The 25,773-nt window shown below is 32.3% G+C and overlaps 1 protein-coding gene and 1 long non-coding RNA gene across 3 annotated transcripts; one reads left to right on the top strand and one right to left on the bottom strand.

The window, feature by feature from the left end:
- Positions 1-5,338: 5,338 nt before the first annotated feature.
- Positions 5,339-22,019, bottom strand: LOC108762608 (uncharacterized). The gene is made up of 3 exons (XR_001940177.1): positions 21,575-22,019; positions 12,487-12,491; positions 5,339-5,351 (listed from the first exon to the last, which is right to left on the bottom strand). It is a non-coding gene; the product is annotated as an uncharacterized LOC108762608 (long non-coding RNA).
- Positions 13,408-23,969, top strand: Gasp (Chitin binding Peritrophin-A domain-containing protein Gasp). Of its 2 annotated transcripts, none has more exons than XM_018509684.1 (4): positions 13,408-13,573; positions 16,590-16,991; positions 18,139-18,352; positions 23,719-23,969. In XM_018509684.1, exons 1-4 carry the CDS (start codon positions 13,534-13,536, stop codon positions 23,777-23,779), a joined length of 717 nt encoding a protein of 238 aa, XP_018365186.1. In that variant the 5' UTR covers positions 13,408-13,533; the 3' UTR covers positions 23,780-23,969. The 2 variants fall into 2 exon arrangements, with proteins under 2 accessions (XP_018365186.1, XP_018365185.1); XM_018509683.1 differs by lacking the exon at positions 23,719-23,969 and adding an exon at positions 20,375-20,612 and having other exon boundaries at positions 13,409-13,573.
- Positions 23,970-25,773: the final 1,804 nt, after the last annotated feature.

The raw sequence follows: 25,773 nt of genomic DNA, 5'->3' as shown, positions 1-25,773 counted from the left end.
GTATACTTTTTATTTCTGCATACACATGTCGTAATTTATACCTTTATACCTGATTTATTTTAGAAAGATGCAGAGAAACTTAATCTACCGTATCTCAGCGAGAGCATTCCAATGGCAAGAAATTAAATGGCAGTCGATCAGACTGACTGAACTGGATTAGAATGAGAGTAGCTGTTAGCAATCTAACGAGTAACAAGTTAAAGTCATTTTCTTCGTTATAGTTTGGATTGCGTATCATCGACGATATTTTTATCGCATCCCGATAAAAGCAATGTGTGTTAGAGAGAAAGCGCGAAACGTGCGCAAAAGTAAAAACAACGCGATACAGAGCCCTCTCCGCCAATGTAAATGCATTCCCGGCGGTTGCATTTCCTCCGAGGTTTTCTATTTTATTTTTTCCGCCGCGTGAGCGAGCCGCACGTTTTTATGCACCGTGCAAGAAAGTACATTCTACCCGCCTTCGGATCAGCGGTAAGAAATGCAAATAATTATTACGAAATTTAACATGATATTAACATACATTGTATGTGAAAAGTATGTTACTGTGTTAATGTACAAAAGAATTGATAAACATGAAACGTTAAATTATTATATTTCTTTTGTAATGTGAGCAATTAAATTAAAACGTTAACAAAATCCGCAAAACAGCAGAATTACATTTATTTTATACACTACTGCAGTTATTAAAAGTATAAAAATCGATTTCTACACGGAAAGGACGATTTTGCTAAAATATTTCCAAATTTAGTTAGATCTGATACAGATTTGAAAATAATTTTGTTATACCATCAAAATAATTATGTAGGAGGTTCGAATTACTGGAACCGATTACTGGAATGTCAAAACTTTTTACAGTATTACTGATCATGCTCGCAATTATTAATCGCAAAAATTCGATTTCTATATGAAAAGGACGGTTTTGCTGAAAAAAATATCTAAAAATTTAACTAAATCTAACATATCTGAAAATAATTTTGTCGGACTATTAAAATAATTATGTAGCATGCTCGAACCGGTTACTAAAACGCTGAATCTTTTAAGTAAAACATTGTTTTATTATCTTTAAATTTTCTAAGTAATTATTCCGATAGTCTAACAAAATTATTTTCAGATCTGTATCTTGTTAAATTTTTAGATAATTTATTAAAATCATTTTTTCCATCTCTATATTACTGTAACATTTGTCGAATTTGAAATAAGTAGTTCGTGAGTTTCACTCTCCGCGTAACTTCCAAGAAAATTAGAAGACCGTAAGATTTTCGCGCGTATTCCAACATTCAATCGCGGAAGAAACAACTCGTCTCGTCGAAGCGTTACGAGTTACGAGCAAACTCGTCCGCGTGTAGTTACGCGTGCGTTCGCTCGCGCGTGATCCGCTCGTATCCGGGCCTTACGTCTACAATTCCTTACAATCGTGTTGCGAATTAGGGCTCGAGTTCATAATGTAAGAGCTCTAGTTCACAGTGTAAAGCTATCGTTCAATTCAACGTCTCTCTCGGAAGGATTAAGTTCAGAAAACGCGCTAAATAGGAAGAACCGAACGACAAATGAAAGCTTTTTAAATTTCAACTGAGTTTCCGAAGAGTTTTTTAAGAATTTCTGAATATTACGATGAAATTAAATGTCTAATTGTTTAATTAAATTTATTTCATAAAATAGCAAATTAAAAACCGTCGATATTATTATAAATAGAACTAAAATGATAATGGAATTCCCGATAAGGAACAAAAAAAAGATATCACAATTCCATGTCTACTGTGGGAACGACTATAAGCGACTAATATTGTTGCCGGCCGGCCGGCCGGCCGGCTACAGTTAGGATCGCGAATCGAGGAGATAGCTACGGAATATGTAGGGTGTAGCGAAAAGTGGTTCTCCTTGGGCCTCGATGCCGCATTCCCGCTCGCATGCATCTCCTCTCCCGGCGGCAACGGCGGCTTTTTTCCGCACCGCAACTGCAATGTGGGCGACGTAAAACGGACATGCCGTTACGGATCCGCTAAGTGCCATCGCACTGCACATCCTAAAGCGATGACGTGTCCGCCAACGGAATTACTTTTACGGTCATTCAAGCATAAACGAGACGCACGCTTCGACGAGGACTTACATTGGAAAGATTGTAAGTCTAAATTTTGGACTATTACTTGTATGTTATTCATAATGATAATGTCAAAGTATTTTGCTATTTTTCGCGTATCATATCAAGAAAATTAAATTCTATTCCTTGATCATAATTAGAATCTTTAATTACTTTACATTTATGTATACGTAAGATATAGAACAAAGTACAAGTTTAAAAAATGAGTAATGTTATGTGTGAATAAAGGGATGAAATTCTAGACAAATTTTTATATAAATAATGTACGTGTACCAATTTTATTCCATACTACAAGCACGCACACTTTATTTTTCAATATAATAATTAGGTTTCCGTGGAAAACAAACAAATTATAATTGAAAGAGAAAGATTAGAGATTACAGAAATTAAATTCTGCTGAGAAGCGAAATTCAACAATTATATCCTCACGAAGATACGGGAGCGAAAGGAGACGAGGAGGCGTAATCCCGAAAACACAACGAGCGATATCTCGGTTCCGTTCTGAATGCAACGAGGGAGATTGCACGATCAACCAGCTGATGCATCCATGCACGAGACATCCTCCTTTCTATTTAGAAGACATTGTTCGCGCACGAGATCTAACGGTTTCACGGCACTGCGATACGTGATAAACACGATGTACACATATATACTGTGTACATACTCGATATTTCACAGCTTACTTTAACTTAATTAAACTTCACTTTAATCGAAGTTTGTCTAAGAAATTTGAAATCGATTTTTTTCTTAAGTTTTCGTAATCAATGAGTAAAAATATATTAGCTTTAAAAGAGAAAAAAGATCTTTTAAAGTTATTATATAATAAAGTTATAAAATCCATATAATTTTCCAATGTTTTCTTTGGAGAAAAATCATGCTAAAGCTACATTTAAAATCAATGCTTTTAATAGCATATATTATTACCTTCGTATTGTATACAAAGGTAGTTCGAAAAATTCTCGAAATGACATCACAAATATCAAACTGCTATTTTACACAAGTTCGATCGTTCATAGGGCTGCTGTTAAAATTTCAGACGGATGCATTCATTAGTTTCTTTATTTCGGTCGAGTAAAGCAATTAACTTTTGGTTCCTTTATGACAATGCATCCGCTCACATTTCTTCAATTTCAATTGCAAAATTTCGTTAATTGGTTTTGCAAGCACCATATTTCATCAGATTACGTGAAACCATTTAGCTGAGCTCTGTAATCCTTGCTTTTGATTTATTCGCACGATAAATGATATGTACCAATTTTTTGGCGCAAGGCGGTCTGCTTGCCTGTCTGCTATCGGTGCAGAAAAGACGCACAAAATTAAATATACAATCGAAGTCCGAGTCCAAAAACTGGGTGGCATTTAAAAGTCGTGACGCGCGCAAAACGCCGCGTCGTAACGCGTCGAGGAAAAGGGAAAAGTGCTCTCAAGAGCACGTCACAGAATAAAAGAGTCGTGAATCTATGCGAAAGAGAAACGGTGGATGGACAGAAGAACACGAACATCTGGCTGAATTCGAAATCGTATATCGTACTTTCTTTAGAGTGAAGCTAATGTACTCCATATTTCTGGCCGTTGGTAAAAAGAAAGAAATTAATCTTTTATATTAAACATAATAATTAATCACAATAATTCTCTCTAAAACTTTTAAGAGTGAATCTCACTCTAAAGAATGAAATGTTACTCTTAAAGCTTGAAAACTATACCTTTCTTTATCAAGATTAGATCAGTTTTCACTTTCTAGAGTAAGATTCAACTCCAAAGAATTTAGAGAGTATACATTTTTCTCATAAAATTTTAACTCGTAAAATTTTTAGTAAAATTTTGATTTAGGAATCAATTCCATGTTACTCCTATAATTGGCTTATTTTCTAATATACCATATTTGAACAAAGGCTTCTTGAAAAGCGTAGCGGATTTGTAAAGTTAGCAAGACATTCTCTTAAAATAAAAAAAATAATGACAGTTCTAGAACTTTTCGTAATTCTACACACAGTATTTTATAAAAATAAAAAAAAGTTCCACTTGTTTTATACTAAAAATACTAAATTAAAAGTATGACGCGCTAATTTCACAAATCTACATGACACTCCCCCTTCAAAGTGTAAGAAAACGTTAAACATTACTACTTCTTAGATTTTAGCGATAGTTTCGGCCTCTAAGTACTAGAACTGTCATTATATTTCTTTTTATATTAATAAAATGTCGTGCTACCTTCACAGAGCCGAGCGGCGCGGCACGGCTGACACTTTTCATTGAAATTTCATCTGTGGGCAATCTCTCGGCCCGATCTCCTTATGCCCGTCGCGAATCGCGAAGGAAATGCGAAATAGGGAATGCAAGTCGCGCGCGTGTAAGGAGGAGCAGCCGACCAGCCGACTAATTGGCATTCGCGGTGCATCACGCACGTACCGCGACGCTGAGGGACAAAATGCCTGGAGGAAGGTGTCTATGTGCGAGGAAGGTGTCAACAACCTCTTGCGGCACTCTTCTCCACCTGTGCTTTTTTTCACCTCCCACGCCGCCTCGTTGGTGATTCCTCCGCGATCCATCCGACGAGCTCTTTTTAGACGTCGACTTAATGCAACGCATAATCGATCATTGCGAAAAGACTCGATTAATTTTTCATAAATTAAAATAAGTATAAGCAATTATAAAATTTCTTCTAGAGATCGTATAAGAATCTCCTTCCAATATCGAAAAATGCGTAAACGTAAATAAAGTTTTTCCTGAATCAACGGAAGCAACTCTATCTTATTCTTAAAAAAATATTTTGAATGCTACTCAAAAGTTAAATATTGAAATTTATAGTACGTAATCAAGAACTGAAAATATTTAATATAATCTTTCAAGTATGTTTTACTTATAATAAAAATGTATAATCTTTAATAATAAATTTTATTATAGTATTAACTTTGTATTACTTTTTACGCATGCAAGTCTTTCGTTCTAAAAACATAAATTTGTAAATTTTGATATAACTATTCCATTAGTCATAATTATGTTATTTGTAAAAGGAGAAATTATGCGACTTCAAAATGCAAGATCAATTTCATATAAAGTTCCTTGTATACATAAAACAATATTCTCGGAATTTATAAATGTCTAAAAAATCAAATATTTAAATTAACCAGTTTGTCTCCGCATGGAACAACACATATATTTGTTAAAGTTCACGTCTGCAAACGATAAAGTTCAACTGATCGAACCTATTGCTTTATACATTTCTTTAGAAATCCTTAGCTAAAATTTTTTACTACAAAGCAAACTGTAAGATCTCAGAAGAAAGTTGAGACTTTATTTCGATATAAATTTTGCCAACCAAAATTAGTTGATAATTTTCTAATTACAATTTAAATTATTATTTTAGATTACCTATTGATTTAACTTTATTAGTAAAAATCAACTTTTCAATTTTTCCGCGTTATTTATTTCGAATATTTCATAATATAATTCGTATCAATCTCTTCTACTGATAAGTCTTCCGCCACTTTAGGATATCATCCTAAAGTGTTTCGTTAGATCGTCTCCCGGACGTGTCATCGTCCGCGAATCACGCGATCTTGCGGAGACGGTACGCGCGGGTACAAGCGCGGATGCTGCGGAGGATCCGTCGAAAGTGAGGAGCGCCTCACTTTCACTCTCGCATGCACGATAGATATACCTCGGCAGATGCCGACAGATAAAATCGCAAAGTCGGCAAAACGGCCAGCGGCGTACAATCGTCCATCTTCTCCTCCTCCGCAATAACGCTATTATGCAAGTCGTCAAGGAGATGTTACCTCAACGTGTTGCCAGAAGCTGCCGACGCACCGAGTGCGAAATCGCTAATAGGAAAGGATGAATGTTCGGAAATTAAATTTCACGCCACATTACCAAAGAAAAAAGCCGCGAAATATGCCGAGAGAACAAGCCATATTTCGTCTTATGAAAGTTACGCTGATTTATCGTCCTGTTAATCCTTATTTATATATCATTTCACAAAATGCAAGAAACATTGTATTTCAAAAAATATATTAGACGAAGTATACGATATAATTATGAAAGAGAAACATGTAATAAAATATGATATAAGAGTGCAAAGTTACATACATTTGTGAAAAAAATATTTTGATAAATTTTAGAAACAAAAATTGATAGTCGTAAAAAAGCTGTTTCGTAAATACGTTGAATAATTTATCATCGAGGTAAACAACTTAATCAGTTTCCGAATTAAGTTTCTCTTCATGGTATTTTTACTTCCATTATATATTAAATGTCCCGTTCTACTACGGAACTCGATTGCTATGAGAAAAATCTCGACCTTCGGCAAAATTCCTACGAGAGAGATAATTCGCAAGACAGGAAGAAATATGAAAGAGATGTGACGATCGGAACGGGAGAATCCTACGGAAGGACGACGGGTCTTGCTCAAAAAAGGAGAGAAGCCGGATGGAGCCGAATATTAATCACCACGTATTATCCTTGGCATGTTGAACACGTAATGCCGATCAGTATACCGCAATAATGCATCAAATACGACGCAATGTTACCGTTATCCGGCAGAGGGTTCACCTTTTTCGTTGTCTCGAAAAGTTTCCTTTCCGTCGACGTCAATAAATGTGCCTCGCATTTCATTCAAAACGTAGACATCGCGCAGTATTTCTTTCATCACTTCAAGAAACGCACGTTTTATATTCTTCGTTCTTCAGAATTTTTTCTTAAGAAATATTGAGGTAAAAAATTAATTCAATAGAAAAATTAAAAAGTCTAATGGAGTCTAAGTGAATCAAGTAATCTTCCATAGTCTAACCAGCGCTTTGAAGACCCAGGCGAATTTTCAATTTCAAATCATTCTGCCTCAAATTCGAACACGTACAAGAAAAGTGAAAGAAAAAAACGTTTCGGGTCATTGTAAAATAAAATAATGTTGAATGTAGATTTTTTAGAGCCCAAAAACATTCGAAAAACACAGAACCGATTAGACTAGGGCTGTGTTCCAAATGTACTGCCAGCACTGAAAATGCTACAGCTTACGTTATATGCACTATAGATTTTCAGTACTGGCAGTCAATTTTGGAATACAGCCTAGGAATGCAGTGTAAAAAATGTTGGAAGAGAATACAGAATAAAAATTTATAATAATAATTATTGCCAATCGATGCCATAGCGGAAAGTGCGAAAGAAGTTCAAGTTAACGAAATGCGCTCGACATGAAAATGTCTTCGGCTGAAGCGAAGCAACTGATCGTTAACTTGGAATATAATACTATCTACGATCCGCATAGGACGTGAAAGTTATCACCGGCGCTGCGAAAACTCGCTCGGACGACTGGAAATCAAATCGCTTTTACCGGAAGTACCTGTGATGATAACGCGTTTGAGAAATGCATGAAATGCACATATGGTAAATGCGTCACATATTATCGACATTTTTAGTTTTAACTGGCGATCAAATGAAATTTTTCGAACGGTAAGATGGAACGATGTTAAACAATGATAAATCCGATGATAATTGAACTTTGATAATAAATTGAAATTCAAAAATTTACTAATGTGTGTTTATAATCATTATGTTATTATTTAATACATTTATTATAATATGTTAAAAAATAATAGTATCAATATAAAATATTTTTTTCATATGTCATGAAATTTATTTTATTGTCACGTATTATTTCATTATTACCATTAATATTTTTATTTCTCAATCACCGTATTTTATCATAAGACACAAAAGTTGAAATAGTCACTTTGATAAGAGAAACACGCAAAAGCCGCGTGTGTATAGTCTGTTACTTAGATTCAATAGACAGTAACTATTCATTGTGGGCACGTTTATAAATCTCGCGCATGCTCATTACCTCACTCGGTGGCAATGCGATTTTATTCGAGAAACTGGATTAAACGGAGCGAGAAAGTTCCGTTGGTCGTCGTCGTCGTCGTCATCGTCGTCGAAAGTGTCCTGCATTAACATGCATGTCTGCCTTGGATCGAAATCGTCCTTGGTCTCAACACGAAACACCGATTCTCGTTCTAAAGGAATCTCAAGAGAGTACTTCCATTGACCGTCAATTTAGAATGACATAATATTCGACAAAGAACATGAAAAACGTACATAAATGTTCGCGTAATAAAATAGAATTTTTAATTAAATAAGCAGATTCCTCACAGTCGAAAAACATTAAAATAGTCAAATTAACCAATCACTGTAAGTCATATAATGTAAAACAAATCAAACATGTTATTTTCCTCAGCTTATGTCTTACTTCTTAAGTTTTTCTGTGTGTCTTTAGTTTTGGCCCTGCTGTTTGTCAGTGACAAGTATAATATATTATGAATCATGAAACCAACTCGTGGCCATCTTATAAATATTTTTCATGTGGGTATTATTAAAGTATTAAAAAAGTATAAAGATGATGATACAATGTATGCGATAGAAAAATTGTATTCAATTTGATTAACTATATCACGAGAATTGAAAAGAAAAATTTCACCTGCTTCATTATACACATTCGTAACATGTAATCGTTCCAATGTTCGTATCGGGTTATTAGGAAAAAACTGGAAAAACTACCGAAGAATCACATTGAAGAATTACGCTTGTTGGGTCGCTTCATTGCCTGGCTTGAGGCGAACAATGTGTGGTATAAGAAGGGAATTGTTTACACAAGGGCCAGATGACCGCTGAATAGACGCATATAACAATATATCACTATGATATAGGACGTAAATAAAGTTGAATCACATTAAATGTTCTATACAAAACTTTTTTAAATAAATATACAGAAGGTTTCATTTTAATATTTTTAAATGACATACTAATATATCTCGAGAATATGATATATAGTAGGATGAAAAAAAGTTGCAGACAAAAGTTATGTGACATCGAGGAGGACATAAGATGGTCCCATTGATTTAACCTTGGATGGAGTTGTCAAAGTGAGGGCAAGGTAATTTTATTTTTTTATTAATAAAATTATCATTAATATTTTTTATTTATTTCCGATAAATAGATTTGATTTATATCTCAATAATCGTCATTATCGCAATCACCCCTTAGACCGTGATATATTATTCCGCGATATAAGATAATTATGAAGCAGAAGAAAATTTGTTTTTATACGTAAACAAAAAATAATTTCGATTACTTATATTTTCCTATTAATAATAGAAGCTTTAAAATAATTATTCATACAAAAATATAAATAATAAAAATTAAGAAAATGGAACGTTGTTAAATTCCAACTTTGCATTTTTCCATCACAATTACCCTTTGATCTGACTCTAAATATCACAAAATTATGATGATTTTTTCGCTTCATATTATTCTATTTCGTTTTTAGCCCCTTTGTATCTTAGCTAATTAATGTTGCATAATAGCAAACAAAAATTATTATTATTACTTTTATTTTCTACATTTCAACTTTTTTCTAATTCCTTCCTTCCGATCTCTTAAGACTTTCCTATATGACGAAATAACTCGTCCGCTATCGCGAGAAATGGCGAAATGCGTTGCAAAACCCGTGCAACTTTCTTACGTGACGAATCGTAACAGCCATTGGAAATGTAAACGGATGGTATGAGTAAGTCGATACGGCGTGATCTGATTGATCGATATGCGACCTTTCGCAATATTATAAAAACTAATTCTCATAATGTCTAAGTTGAAAAAACTCCGATGAAGAAAATCCGATTTTGTATAAACTCTAAAAACGTCAATATTAAAAAATATATCATATATATAAATAATGAATACACCATCTGAAATTTTCGTTAGCAATTATATCTTCAATCACGATATCTTACATGAATTATTCTATCGCTACCGAGAAGATTGTAATCAGTAAACATAGAAAACATAATCCGTAGTTTCTAAATGACGTAAGTACATTTTTACACCTTCCAGGAAATGAAAACTTATTGAAAATTTCTGAATGAAATCTTATTGAAAATTTCTTATATTTGTAGTTGTGAAGTGTAACGTCCGTAATAAGAAATATGAAAAAATATAAACCCTCTAAAAAAATATTAAAAATATTAATAATCGTAATATTTTATAAAAATGATGAAAAAAGTAATTGTGAATAAATTAAAAAATATTTAAATGAAAAGTACTCCATGATTGGGAAATACAGGAATTATTTAGGAATGAAAAGGGAAAATTCTAGTGCCATTTTGATTTTAAACTGGATCAATTTTAGAAACCAATTCATTGTGATTATATCAAGATACATTAAAGCGATTTTTGAATCTGTATAAAGAACATGAATCAATCTCACTAAGGAAACAACGACACGAAGAAAAACGGGTCGAATTCTATTTAATTACGCGCTATTTTCGTGACATTTTGCATTTTCTGTGTTGCCGTATCATTTAATTTGTTTTTCTTGAAAACTATATTTGTGTGAATTAAATTCGCATAAAAAAATCATAAATTAAATTTGTAGTGTTTTTTTTTCTTTGGAATATATAGACAGTTCTTGTGCAGCATAACTCATTTTTAATTAAGATTAATCGTTCTCGACTTTCGGAGTTTTAACGTTTAGTTTCTTTTCATTTTTGAATCTGTATAAAGAACATGAATCAATTTCACCAAGGAAACAACGATACGAAGAAAAACAGGTTGAATTCTATTTAATTACGCGCTATTTTCGTGATATTTTGCATTTTTTGTGTTGCTGTATTTAATTTGTTTTTCTTGAAAACTATATTTGTGAATTAAATTCACATAAAAGGATCGTAAATTAAATTTGTAGTGTTTTTTTTCTATGGAATATATAGACAGTTTTTGTGCAGCATAACTCATTTTTAATTAAGATTAATCGTTCTCGATTTTGAGAGTTTTAACGTTCCGTTTCTTTTCATTTCTTTTAAAGGGCAACCTTTTAATGATCATTAATGTTCACGACAATTTAAAAATAGAACATGTGATACTTCATCATAATTTGCAAAGAAAAGATATCGTATCAATATATTACAAGATGCATGCGCAGAAACTGAATTTTAATTTTACGATAACATTTTAAGACAATGAGAAGTACAAAACATAAAAAGAGTTTAAAAATGATAATATTTATTTAAGAAAGGAAAACTAGATTTAACCAAGAAGGTATAACCAAGCAAAAAGGAGAGTTGAATGTGGATGAATTTCTACTTTCGTGCACGCAATGTTAATGTAAATTCCAAACTTTTACTCCTGTCTTGGCGGGAATGATTATATACCAATTGTGACGAAAACATCTAAACATGTACACCTTACTTTCAATGAAAAAGATTTATTTATACATATATATATATTTTTTTTTTATATATATTTATTGTTTAATCTTCTGAGGACCGGCATGTTTTTGATCGACTTTTTTATTTAAAGGGCTAGAACTTTTTTGTCAATGTCATGGGGTTGAGTGGCAAAAAAGACAGCGCCACTGTTCGAGTCCCTAAAGGGGCCTCCGGTCTTCTACAGGTTAATTAGTCAGCACAAAAAAATTTCAGGATATCTAACATGGCATTTCAGAGAGAAAAAAGTAACTTTTTGTTAAATGGTGTAATTCATTTATCTTTTTATAAAATTAATACACTTTTAACAATATTAGCTCTAATCAAGAATTCTTTCAAAAAAATGCTTCGCCTAGTATCTATGTAATTTATATATCAATACAGTAGTATCTGAAAAGCATTAAGGCCCAGTTTCACAACTCACGGTTAACTCTTAACCGAGGTTCAACTTATTTCTCAACTTTTTCCAATTCTAGAATTGAAAAGAGATAATGAATAAGTTGAACCTCAGTTAAGAGTTAACCGTCAGTTGTGAAACTGGGCCTAAGAGAGTATAATCGGACGACTGTGCACCTTATAACGGACTTATACATCGCGCCGCCTCGAACGAGATCCTGAAGAGGGTGGTGTCTTGGTGGGATGACTCACGCGACTGGGAGCACGACGCACGACCTTCGTCTCTACCCCGTTATTTTGTATCGCGCCGCAGACTGCCGTGACCTTACGATTATCATTGTAGCCACGTATCACAGCCGCGTATATATAATTATTATTATAGCCACGCCGACCGCGCGGTATTTTGCAAATCGCACGACCATGGTCAGTCGGCAACTGCGTACGAATACGAAAGCATTTCGACGAATTTATCAATGTATGCAAACGCGTCCCCCACTGTCTTCACAGATAATTAACACATATTACGTATAAAAATAAAATTCTTTGCTGCTTCGTTCCTGTAAATAACGACCTAGACCTCTTAAATTAGTGTACAAAAAGGTTTTTCGAAGATTCTCTGGAATATTAATATAAATGTGATATATCTCAAGATAAATCTCTGTAATCTTTCTCTCAGGAAATAAAAATTCAGACTAAAACGATATTTTATGACCGCGAAACAAACAAAAAGTTTTCGACTTCACCTTCCTTTCATTAAAAAAAAAAAAAACAACCGTGGTCGATCTCTTTTTTTTCGCACAAAAAGAAATCTCGAGAAGAATAAAGTTTATTAAAAATCGCGAAACGTTATTTTTATATATATTCGATGTAATCGATGCAAAAATCAACTAAACACTTAAACCTAAGTGATCCCACAGCTGGCGGCAGATAATGCGGATAGGAAAAAAATTCGCCTATAGACATTAAGAACTGAAAGTTATTTCAACGATTTGAGGATTCACCAGCGAAAGGACAGATGTCGAGAAACTTCGAACGATATTTCCAGGAGAAAGGAAAGGAGAATTTATTTCAGTAATAGATTCGATATTACAGCTAGGGCGTCAAATAAAAGAAACTGTGAATCGGTTCTCTGAAACTTCAGTTTAAATTAAAAATAAAATAAGTTCTTATTCAATTTTATAGATTGTTTCATATTATATATAAAATATGTTTTTATCGAATTAAAAAAATCTATTTCCTTGGGAATTATCATTATTACTTTTTTTTATATGGCAATTTCATTCATTCAAGAATTTGAACAAGATAGTTAAGATTGATCAGAATGGAAATATATTGAATACACTCATTGTGATATTTCGTTTTACAAATCTGCTTTATAATACAGAAAAAGAGGAAGAGAGTGAGAAATAGAGAGATGAAAAAGAGGGATATCATTATAAAAGGAAAGAAAGACAGAAAGTCTCAAAGTGAGAGACGAGAAAAAGAGAGAGGAGAGAGAGAGAGAGAGGAGGGAGGGAGAGAGACAGAGAAATATGAGAAAAGTAGAGAGGTGCACCTCTTCTCGAAGTGTCCGAAGGAGGAGGTGGTAGCGATAAAAAGAAGGGGGAGAGGGACCTATGACACGTGACCAATGACTTATATAAAGGTGGTGAACGACAGAGTCCAAACATAGAGTTCTATCTCTCGACGCAGCGGAGGCGGTGTCCTTAAAAGTGCCTGTAGAATTTTTTTTCTGTTAATTTTTCGTTTGCCTCCGTGTCACACAGTCAACTTTTTCGTTGAACCATGAGGACGTACTTCGTGATAGCCGCCATACTGATCGCCGGTACGTAAATACAGACCAACCACCATCGGGGGGGATTAAGTTAAGGGTGGTGAAGTTAAGATGGGCCGGTTAAATACGAAAGATCGCGAGTGAGACGCAATACTCATCGAACAATAAGAAAGTGGAGACTGCATCGTTTAGTGTGTGAAATATACGCGTGTGGTAGAGTAGAGCAGTGCGTCCTACGTGCGTCGAGAGCAGGATATAATCGGGACCGAGTTCTGCGCTGCATCAAAGGACTCGCAGAAATAATCTTTGGAAACTTTTCCGAAACCGCGATCGTTCGATTCATGTTCGGGCGGTTGCATGTGCAAGTTTTCGATTTACGAATGATATTTCTTTCTCTCTCTCTCTCTCTCTCTCTCTCTCTCTCTCTCTCTCTCTCTCTATTTCCTTCTCCCTGCCTTCCTTTTAGTTTCTTTAACGTAATTTATTAACTTAAATCATTACTCATTAATTATTAATTTATCATTATTTTATTTCCCTATAATCAAATTTATCATTTAAATCAACGATATCGATGCATATTTAAAAAAACAAACAAAAAGACTTATATAGTCTTAAAAGATTGAAAAATATAAAAGTTGTATGTGAATGCCACCTTTAAAGCTAAAATAATATATCTTCAAGTGTGTCAAAATTAAAATTGTCTAGTCATAAAAATGTTTTTTTTATTCTAATTCATTATAATTATATTAAATAAATAATAAGACTACTCTTTGTTTATATATTTTTGTTTCTATATTTCTTAAAAACACAAGAAATAAAACGCAATTATATATTTAGATATTTAATAATTTAATGATTTAATCAAGTTGCGCAATCATGATTGTATGCTCATAATTATAGTTCTATTCTTCACAAAACCTAATAAAAATATATTTTCTAAAATAATTGTATCAATATCTATCACAATATATATAAAAAATACCGATATATCAATATCTCTCAAAATATTTTAAACAAATTATTTAGAGTTCTCTTTATATGAATTAAATAATACTATAATTTTTTTGACAAAATATGTATTCCATATTAAACTTGAAAACACGTTTTGACTGCATCGAAAAGTTTCTCCACATTAATTAAGCAGTTAATTAATAATTAAAAATCGCCCCCGGTCTAAAAAATTTTCCACGCTTTCTTGCCATCGCGGCATAACCTTGGCCTAGATCTTGACCCTCCTTTTTGTTCCTTTCTTGCTAAAAGAAAATTCAAGGATATGATTAATATCACGGCAAAAATTATTTATAAAATTTCCTTGATAATATAAATTAATATCAAATTTTCAATATCAATTTTCCATAAGTAAAAATCAAATGTGTCAAGAAACTGAGTTTGATGCAAAAAAATTTTTTTTAATTCCAATATTTATTATAATTAGAAAGTTACTATATATAAATTCCACAGATCTATACGTAAAATAATACGAATTTCTATATGTAAAGGTTAATTAAGTTGGACAATTATTAAGAGAAAAATTATACGTAATCCTTCAGTGAAAACGTGATATTATGAAGAAACTTGTATTAAAATCTTATATGTTAGAAATGTTCTTTCATAAAACTGAAATTTTCTCTCATTACATTTCATGTAAATGTATGTGATGAAATATTTAATAACTGAAGTATATAATTGATTATTACGTATCGTACATTAAGCTCTCACATAAAACATTTATAATGAAACTATCTTAGCTAATATCATAGAAAAAAAGAGAGAGTAAAGAGAGAGAAAGAGAAAAAACATATGGTAGAAACGGAAAATGAACTGAAAAGATAAATTAAGAAATAATTTTTTAAAAATGTTCTCAGAAAATTTATATTTTTTTATACACACATTTTTGAACATTTTTTTTATTTATATTGAATTTCTTGGCTTTATTATAATAGAACAAACTCGGTGTCATCTTCAATGTAATGGAACATATTATCAATCCTCGTCTAATTGAAGAATTTCGATTTTTAATATGCAAATCATTTTAACATGTAAATCGGTATATTTTATATAACTATTACATATTTTAAACAAGTAATTATATAACGACCTAATACCGCATATTTTACAAAACAAATCGAATGAAACTGGGATGGGGCGAGAGGGGGCCTTGTCTGCGGTCCCCTGACTGACGAATATTTCGAAGTCGCTTTCAGTGGCGAGACCGGTCCCTTGGAAAACGAAAGTGAACACAACTTCACGCAGACGCATTCGTATACAGACTCGCACTGAGGCTTGCAATGCGAACCGGGTGAACGGGATGCTGGGAGGGCCCAGTCACGAGCGGCTGTGGCCGGGGCCTGGCCGCGGGCCCAAAGTGAAAGCGTCCGGCGAAAGTTACCGTCCCGCACAGTCCCTTACATAAGACATTTTAACTTATTCAGGCGTCTTATGCCGCGTGCGCGTGAAAAGAAACAGGCGTAATTAAACACAATTAACATGGACACCGCGATATATACACGGTATTTCTCAAAGAGAGCTTTATCTATTCACCCCCGATTTTATTCTTCCGTAATGTCGATGTTTCCTGCTACTGAACAGTTATTTTTTCGCGATTGTTGCTGTTAAAATGGAGAATAGAAAGAGGAAACCGGAATGAAGGCTCTCTCATGACCGGCAGTTAATTTTAGCCTGCGATTTTCTACGAAGAACGGTGTTATCGAGCTAAAGGTGGAGTCACTTTTAACCACGATCCAAGAAATTGGACGTGGCAAAACATGGATACGAAAGTAGGATGTTTTTATTTCCTAGATAGAAATACGAAGAAATAATCTTTTATGTATTTTATCCGCGAATTTAAAGAAAAATATACTATGCATTTTCGGTAGACACTACAATCGAAAATAAGTATATTTATTCTAAGAGAGAATTACTATTGTATCTTAATCTTTAAGAGAAGTATGATTATGATACAAACTACGACTTGTTTTTAGAGTATTGATTAATCAAAATTTAATATATACAAAGAACCTCGAGAATACGCCGAACTCGACATGCAATTTTTGCTTGATCATTTCAGGAACGAACGGCCAGGAGTCCTTCAAATGTCCGGATGACTTCGGGTTCTATCCTCATCACATATCGTGCGACAAGTATTGGAAATGCGACAACAACGTGGCGGAACTGAAGACGTGCGGCAACGGTCTGGCATTTGACGCCAGCGACAACAAGTTCCTCACCGAGAACTGCGATTATCTGCACAATGTAGACTGCGGCGAGCGCACGCAGCTCGAACCGCCTATCAACACGCCGCACTGCGCCCGCCTCTACGGCATCTTCCCTGATGAGAAGAAGTGTGATGTCTTCTGGAACTGTTGGAATGGCGAGGCCTCCCGTTATCAGTGCAGTCCCGGACTGGCCTATGACCGTGAAGCTAGGGTGTGCATGTGGGCCGACCAGGTTCCCGAATGCAGAAACGAAGGTATCGATTTCGCTGATCACGAGTCTACCTTAATCCTAAAGTGACAGTATTCTCTGTATCAACATTACAGATTTAAAAAATATTCCGAATTGGCTGCACAGATTGTAAAATTCTTTTATCATTAAAATATGCATAAAGAGGTGCCGTACAATGTAACGAAAAAATTGAAAAAAGTTAAAAATTACATTTAGTATAATATTATTATAATTTTTTAACTTTTTTTCGATTTTCTCGTTAAATTAACCATTTCTCTTTTTTTGTGAATATTTTAATTTTGTAAAAGAATTTTACAATTTGTACAGCAATTCGGAATATTTTTTACTTGTAATGTCGATAATTCTGTTACTTTACGATCCTCTTAAGCTCAGATGCAAATTACATAAACAAATCGTCCAATGAATTCCTTAATGTCCGAGGATAATTAATGTTAGAACAATTCAGATGAAGAACGAATCGAACGAGAATAATTTCATAATCAAGCATATTGTCCAAATCATCAAAGATAATCATTTTTTTATCATGTAACATCAGCTATATCAGTTCATCCCTACAGATTCTCATTCCTAGTTTCTTTCATCATGGAAGATCCTTAATATTTATTGTTATAATATTTTTAACATAATCGATATTTCAATTTTTACTCTAACACTGATATCGAATTGAATATTATAACGTAAACTTGAACAGATTTCCGATCCAGTCACGCAAGAATTTGTCACGGGCGATTTGACGCAGATAATAGGATAAAACGTGCAGTCAATCTCACCTCTCTACTTCGAGACATATAACTGTCACAAATTCTTCTACTCCCTTTCTATTCGCCTCGTTTACTTTACAATTTTTTCCCCCTAGCAACTCTATCTTTTTCTTTTACCCATAAAAACAAAATAAAAATTATAATTTTTTCTTTTACATTATGTATATGTATATTTATACGACAACTTTTTATCAATGAAACTATTACATTAAAATTTTAAAATATATCTTTTCGTCTCTTATATTTTATATCCTCTTGCATGTAAGATGTGAGATGTCTCGTATTCTGCTTTCGTTTGCCAACTCAAGACTGATCAGTATCGCAATTACGAAGAAATACGATGCCTTTCTCTGTCGCTCGTGTTATATATCTATTTATTGCATTATGCAGAGGTCGCCGGAGGTTTCACGTGTCCGGCTGCGGGAGAAGTGAGCGGCGCATCCGGCAGCTTCAGCAGACACGCCCATCCGGAGGATTGCAGAAAGTACTACATATGCCTTGAGGGCATCGCCAGGGAATACGGTTGCCCGATTGGCACAGTTTTCAAGATCGGCGATGCCGACGGCAGCGGCGCTTGCGAGGACCCCGAGGATGTTCCCGGATGGTGAGTATAGCCTTAATTTATACACATAATGCAATTGTCCCGAAATTGCTATATCTTCAATTGTGCAGGAATAAACTGCGAAATTGCATCAAAAATTTTTGAAAAAGTGGAAAAAAGTAAATTTTTAAGATATCAAATGGGATATCAAAGAAGGTAGAATTATAGAAGAATGTTAGAACAATAATGCTTATTCCAGCTTAAACGAGCTCTCTTTCTATAAATTATTTAATTCCAACACAAGCATAGTCGATTTCCAAAATGATTATTACACGGTATCATTTGAATTCTAATCTAAGACCATGTAGTTAAATGTAACAGAAATGAATAAATATATCTATAAGAATTTACTTTCAATTTTGCGCCGTGATGAATGTTAGTAAACGACAATTAGAAGAATCAGAGAATTCAAAGTCTCATTCCTTTAAAAATTACGATCACTGTAAGAATTATAAGAGCAAAGCTCAATGCAAAAAAAGCAATTCTAAATTGAATGACATCAAAATTTTCAAAAAAAAAAGTTAAAATACACGGAAAGAACGATGTCGTTAAAATTTTAAAATTAAAAAATTTAGTTAGATACATCTAAAAGTTATTTTGTTGGATTATCAAATAATAATAACGTAAATCCCTCAAGTATGATGAACAATGCTGCAAAAAGTTTTGACATTCTAACAATCAGTTTGAGCTCTACATAATTATTTTAATGGTTCAATAAAATTATTCTGAGATATGTATCCAATATCTAACTAAATTTTTAGATACTTCAGACAACAACATTTCTTTCTGTAAACGTATGCAAAATTCAAAAAAAGAATTTTCTTGAGTACAATAAAGAATTTTTTTTAATTTTCTTTTTAATTTATTTAACTTTTTCTCTTGTAATATTTCCATTTATAAGTTTTCAACCAACTTTTTGTACTTCTAAATTATCTTGTGAAAAATTTTCCGCCATATTGTTTTTATGTCAAAACAAAGACTGAATTAAATGACTATGAAATTAATAGAGCAATCTGCGGAGAAATGTATGCTATAAAAGTGCGAAAATGACGTTAACGATGCATTGTGTAACAAATAATTGTGGGCGTGTTATAAAAATGTTCAAATTCGATTATCTCAGTAATTACAGTCATCTGATGAAAACATCGAGCTATCTTGAATGAAGTCGTGTTTAAGGACTTTCGAGAAGAAATTGCATTCGCGGATAATGTGTAATTAAGAAGATATTCGCGTTACAGCATACTTTCGCGATAGTTAATGACGTTTTATGTAACTACTGTAAAAAATAATAACGGAAATTTGATGCAACAAATCGTGCATTTAAAAATTGAAAAGTCGCATCATGAAGTAATTTCTGTCTGTAAAAGTTGATCTTCTTCTCTCAAATATTGAGTGCTTAATCGTAAATTAGCAAATAATTGTCCATTAATTAATACTAATATTAGTAATTATATTTTTCAATTATCTTCTAACATGTGTCTAACATATATGTTAACTATTTCAGTGTTCTAATATCGTATTATAATATTAGCAGCCCCCATTCGTAGACTGTCTAGAAAAAAATATATAAAAATTATTTCTTTCTAGAATTTTTTACTTATATTTATTTAAAGAATTTATATTATCTAGAATTTTTTACTTATATTTATTTAAAAAATTTATATTAAATCAAAATTAGAATTAATATCAATATGACTCTAATCTGGCAATCTACGCGACAAATCGAAGTACTAGACATTTAATCATGAAAATTTGCACATGTGTACATACACTTAAACAAGGTGACAAGAAAAGATTTTTCTTGCTACGTTCCATAATATTTTAAAAAAGAAAGAAACGACGATAATTCTAAGACATTTATCGTAATTTGCAAATTTTCATGACTACTTGCAAGAATGGCTACTCTATGTGTATACGCATGTGCATCTCATCCGCAAAATAACGGCAAGCGCACGCAATAACAGTACGCAGTAGTGCGCACCGAGCATGTCCTGACTCCGGGTTTTTCTCGGTTTTGCTCCACAGTGAGGATTACTATGGTGACCTGGATCTGAAGAGCATCCGGAAGAGCGAGCTGCTTGCCGGCATCCAGAGTGAGCCCAGAAAGCCGAATCAGGCCCTCAAACCCAGACCCACAACAGTAGGAGGGCCCACGAGGCCCTCACCTATCCAGGAATAAATCCTGATTTACCTCGCTCTTTCTCCTTCCATCCCTTCATTTTTTCGCACCTTCTTTTCCTTTCTATTTCTTTCTGTTTCTCTTTTTCTTACTATTTCTCTTTTTCTCTTCATACATTCTCTCTTCTCTCTCTCTCTCTCTCTCTCTCTCTCTCTCTCTCTTTGTTGCTATCATTTAACTTTATCGAATTTTATTGCTTAACGCAAGTTATTGGTATGAAATCTAGGTCATAAATTAAAATAGCACTCCTTTTTACAATAAACAGTGATCTTTTATTATAATATAATTCTGAGAGTCATATTTATATGCTTAAAAATTCAGAAAAAGAATTATGTTTCATCTTTTAATAAAATATAAAATATTAAACGTATAATAAAAAAAATCCTAAATAAAAAATTTAATTTTTTTTTAAGTTTATAATTTTATTTTAATCCTCTATGATTCAATAATAAAAATATTGGTAAACTTATTGAAATCCTTTTATATCTTCTGTATCTTCTATATAATGCTCTTTGATTTATTTAAATTTATAGATAAATTTATTTAAATTTATAGATAAATCTATCGATTTTATGCCAATAAATTATATCAAGGTCAATTTCTTCCTTCCTGTTCCTCTTTTTATATCTGATCTTCTCTCTTTATTTTTGTTACTGTTTCATATCCTTCTCTTATTTCTTCTATAATTTTCACTTCTTTTTTTTCTCTCCTTTTATCACGCATAAACATACATTCGCATACACATACACAATTGAAAAAATGCAGTCCTGATTACATAAAGATTTCTCCGGAGAAGAAGTAAACAGCGGCCCACAAGGATCGATCTCGAAGCGAAATCTCAAAGCAAATCCCGCGAGATTCTGAGAGGACAAGAAATGCGCGATCGAGCTGTTATAAATATTCTCTCTCGTCGCCCTAATTACACGTCATCATATAATTGTCTTACAATATTTTTTTTCTATAATTATAGAAGGGATACATGATAAATTAATGTGACGAGTAATTGCAAATTTCGAGAATTCACTTAAAATTCTTCGTAAAATAACTTGTATGTTACATTTTGCAATATAGTAATACGAGTGATCGCTATTAAAAATCTAATAATGTAATTTTACCTATCAGAACAAATTTCTGAAAAACTGACAAAATGTCTCAAAAAATTAATATAATTATTCTGTTATAATTTTCTAATATGCACAGAATTAATTATAGTTTATAATATTTAAGAATTCCCCTTAGGTTTAACAAGACTAAATTTAAATTTTTCATTGCTGCTGATACAATGTTTAATTGATAATAATTAACATTGATACAGCATAAAATTTCTCGGAAAATTTCCTGACAAATGCTCAAAAAATTGATCTTCCACAAAATTTATGTAAATTGTGACGCCTCATCGGCGATTTCTTTTGATCAATTTCTCTTTTATATAATAAATAAAAAATTAATCCTCTCAACTGTTTCTAATCTATCCACATACTCTGAACTATTCCTAATCTATCTTTCTTCTGTCTTTTTTTCCTTTTTTTTTTTCATTAAAGTGAGAATAGGAATTAAAAACTTGTAATTTCGCATGAAAACGCAACAATTGAGGGTCATTTTTGCAAAATTATAAATTTCCTAAAAATATATAAATATTATATATTTGATTATTTTTACGATCATCTTGTCATTGTACTGATATATTTTAATTAATGTACATAGTATTAATTTTTCTTTAAATATATTATAATATATATAATTATATAAAGATGATCGATAAAACGTGTTTCCTGAAAATTATTATTGTTGCAAAACTTGCATGGATTTTGTAAAAATTGTTCTCGATAGAAGACAACTCAAAAAACTAAATTTAACGAAATTACACAGATTTTAATTCCTGAATGAGACACACGATAATAAAGAAAAGTGGAAAAACATCAATTACATTGTGTATGACATTGAAATTTATCAGATTCGCGTAGTTAGCAATCCACGATGTGATCCATATGTGTGATCTATACAGTTTAGAAATCTTTTCAACTCTAATAATTACTACTAAGTAAGCAAAATCGACCGGTTTGTCGTGTATCTTTAAGTAAGATGAAAACTTCATTAAATAAAAAAGAGAAAATTCTTGGAAGACTTCGACTTGTATTTTCACCACATATTTGATGTTAATGTTAAAATTTTATTTATAATATATAATTCTATGACCTAGCTCTTTATATAATATTAAAATAATTTGGTTCTAAGATCTAATTATATTAATATTAAAATTAAACGGAATTCTAAAAGCTATTTATTTAATGCTAATGCTGCATTATGTATCATATGTATCAGAAAAAAATTAGATAGCCACATTTGATATTAAACGTGTGGTGAGAATATAAACAATTTTTCTATCTATTTGCCCTATAAATCCCTATATTTCCTAATCCACTTTTATCAATCATTGACACATTTATCTATTTGTAATTTTTAATATATTTAATGGTTTTTTAGCACATTCTCTGTGTAGTCATTTATTGCATGAAACTATTACCTAATGATGTACATAATTTAATCGTAACGTATGTAATATATATGTATACATATCATATATCAATCACAGCCTGAAAATCTTAATTTAAGCTTAAAAATTGGCATGCATCGAATCTGTATATATCGAATCAACTATGATTATAACTGAAGCATCATTTGAAGGAAATGTACATTATATTTCATGAAAGAACCTTGTTTGTATCAGATGTATATAATGTCTCATGTATATATTGTATTTCAACTTTAACTAATCACGAATATTTTTATCTGCTTTAATAAAAAATATCTGCTTTAATAAAAAATATCTGCTTTAATAAAAAAATATAATTGCAAAATTAAAATTTACAAAATCACGCACGATATTGCATGAAGCGGAAAATTAGGAATCAAATTAAAAACGTCAATCAAATTAGCTAAAATTAATTAAGACCGTTATTTTTTTTCTTTCTTTTTGCGAAATTAGTTTTTTTTTAAATATGATGATTAATTCTGCGACTTCTAGAATTACTCAGACTCGATCAAATAAAAGATAACAAATCAATGTATAGTTTCACGCGAAAGACTCACATAAAAAATTTTTATTGAAATCGTACTTCAAAGACGGTAAATCTCAAGATAATCATACGTTACGATCAAGTCACATGGAATATTTTCATGCATTTCTCAGCAAAGACTATTACGGTGACGTGGACTTGAAAGCCCTACGCAAGCTAGGCTACAGGAAATAGAAGCGTTTGCATGCAAGCGTTGCACTCACCGGCGACGAAAACTGCAGCACATCCGTCGCGGGAAATCAGCCGCAGAAAGTCAATCATTGGCAAAAGGAAAGAAGCAATCGCAAGACAACACACACCATTCTCCTGCAAATTATGTTCCATAAAATTACATTGTTGTCGCCATGTAAATAAGCTGAATCGATTGCAAGACGTGAGAAAGTATAGAAATACATGTTTAAAAAAGGAACATTTGTGTTTACAATTTTTTTGTTACCCTTGGATTCAGTATCTTCCAAAAAAATTGTTGTATTTCATTAATATAATATCATAAAAATAATTGCTTTCCGTTTACATAAAGACTCACATAGTTCTCAATTATAACGTCTTAACTTAGATAAACACACATTTCTTTTCATTCTGACAAATGAGATCCAACTGAGTTTTTATCTATAATCTCGAGAGTGTGTTTTACTGAATCTTATTAATTTATATTAAAAGTAATTATAAACAATATAAACCTGTATTACTATGTGGTAACTTTGTCATAAAAGTAAGGAAGTAGTGGCATTACCATCTGAGTAGAAAATACTCATATAATTTAACCATCACCGTGTATATGTTTTTTTAGTACCCATTAAGTGTATACGAGGGTCATTCATGTTCGGTATTTTGTTTAATGAGTTAAGTGATTCAAAAAATATTAAAAATTTCATGTAGTTTTCTTAACTGATCTAAATGAAGGATTTATACATAATTTAACAAATTATGTATAAATCCTTCATTTAGGTCAGTTAAGAAAACTACATGAAATATAGTCAAAAAAATATATGTCAACAAATTTTTTACATTTAAATGCTTAAGTTCGGGATATAAAATCTTACAATTTCGAAACTTATAAAAATAAGCGTTCTTATGAAAAACTGACATTTAACTTTAAAAAATTCATTTTTTACTTAAAATCTGTAGTTTCATATACTTTCGTAAATAAAAAAATACATATAATTTTAAAAATCGCTTGAACACACGACATACACACACACACACACACACACACACACACAAATAACCCCCGTATTCACGGTGAGAGTTAAGTATCACTAACATAAGTATCACTTTTGTGAAAATGGAAAGCAATTAATATTATTTTATTTGAATAAAGTAAGTAATAAAATAATTTAAGATAATATAGTATAATAGCATATAGGATGAAATGTAAGTAAAGATCTGATCAATAAAAAAATATTTTTTCATCAAGTAATTACAGAATTACATAAATAATATATAGGGTGTTTTATTCTATTCTGCAGCAATTTCGATTCTTTTATTCTAGCAAGTACAATTACTACATTTAATTTTAAACCATGCATGCGATGATTGCAGTTATTAAGGGATACTCTAGTATTAGCACAAGTTATTAAAGCAATATTGAGACTTCCTAATATATATCCTCATCATGTTTATATAACAAATGCCTTGTCAATGAATTGTGCTAATCAGGTAATGATCAGTAATGATGACATCTCTTCCACTGACACGTTACTCTCATTCTCAGGAAATTCCAAAGCAGCATTGCTTTTCCGTTAAAGAAACATTTTCGAAACGATCGTTCCAGACAAATCAGGTGCTTCAAACTATACCATCGCAAAATATAACTAGCGTCACCATTTTGCATTGAATTCTTATGAGAGAAGAGAGAGAAGCGGCCGACTTCTACGATAAAAGAATCGTTCGCAAATATATATGTTTATTTGTTTGAAACACGACTATTAAAATGACGACCATAAAACTTGCCAAACTCAGACCGTGTCAAACAGAAAAACACGCACGATAATTCTTTCAGAATATAACAAAAAATAATGGTCTACGTTGTTTATAATGCGAAAGATAGAAAAATAGACGTGTTGCGGCAGTTGTTGGTCTACATTTTGGGTGGAACTATTAGCGCCTCTGCGCGCATAAAACATCAACTACGTAGTCACAATATTATCGACATCCGCAGTAATGCA

Source organism: Trachymyrmex cornetzi, unplaced genomic scaffold, assembly GCF_001594075.2.
Source record: "Trachymyrmex cornetzi isolate Tcor2-1 unplaced genomic scaffold, Tcor1.1 scaffold309, whole genome shotgun sequence".
Lineage (NCBI taxonomy): Eukaryota > Metazoa > Arthropoda > Insecta > Hymenoptera > Formicidae > Trachymyrmex > Trachymyrmex cornetzi.
The sequence above is the reverse complement of the archived record's forward strand: the minus strand, read 5'-3'. Positions and strand labels throughout refer to the sequence as shown.

Excerpts from the sequence above, each read along its gene's own strand:
- Gasp (XM_018509683.1), top strand. The coding sequence starts at position 13,534 with ATGAGGACGTACTTCGTGATAGCCGCCATACTGATCGCCG. Across the intron at positions 16,992-18,138 it reads TCCCGAATGCAGAAACGAAG|AGGTCGCCGGAGGTTTCACG; the intron begins GTATCGATTTCG and ends TGCATTATGCAG. Across the intron at positions 18,353-20,374 it reads CCCGAGGATGTTCCCGGATG|TGAGGATTACTATGGTGACC; the intron begins GTGAGTATAGCC and ends TTTGCTCCACAG.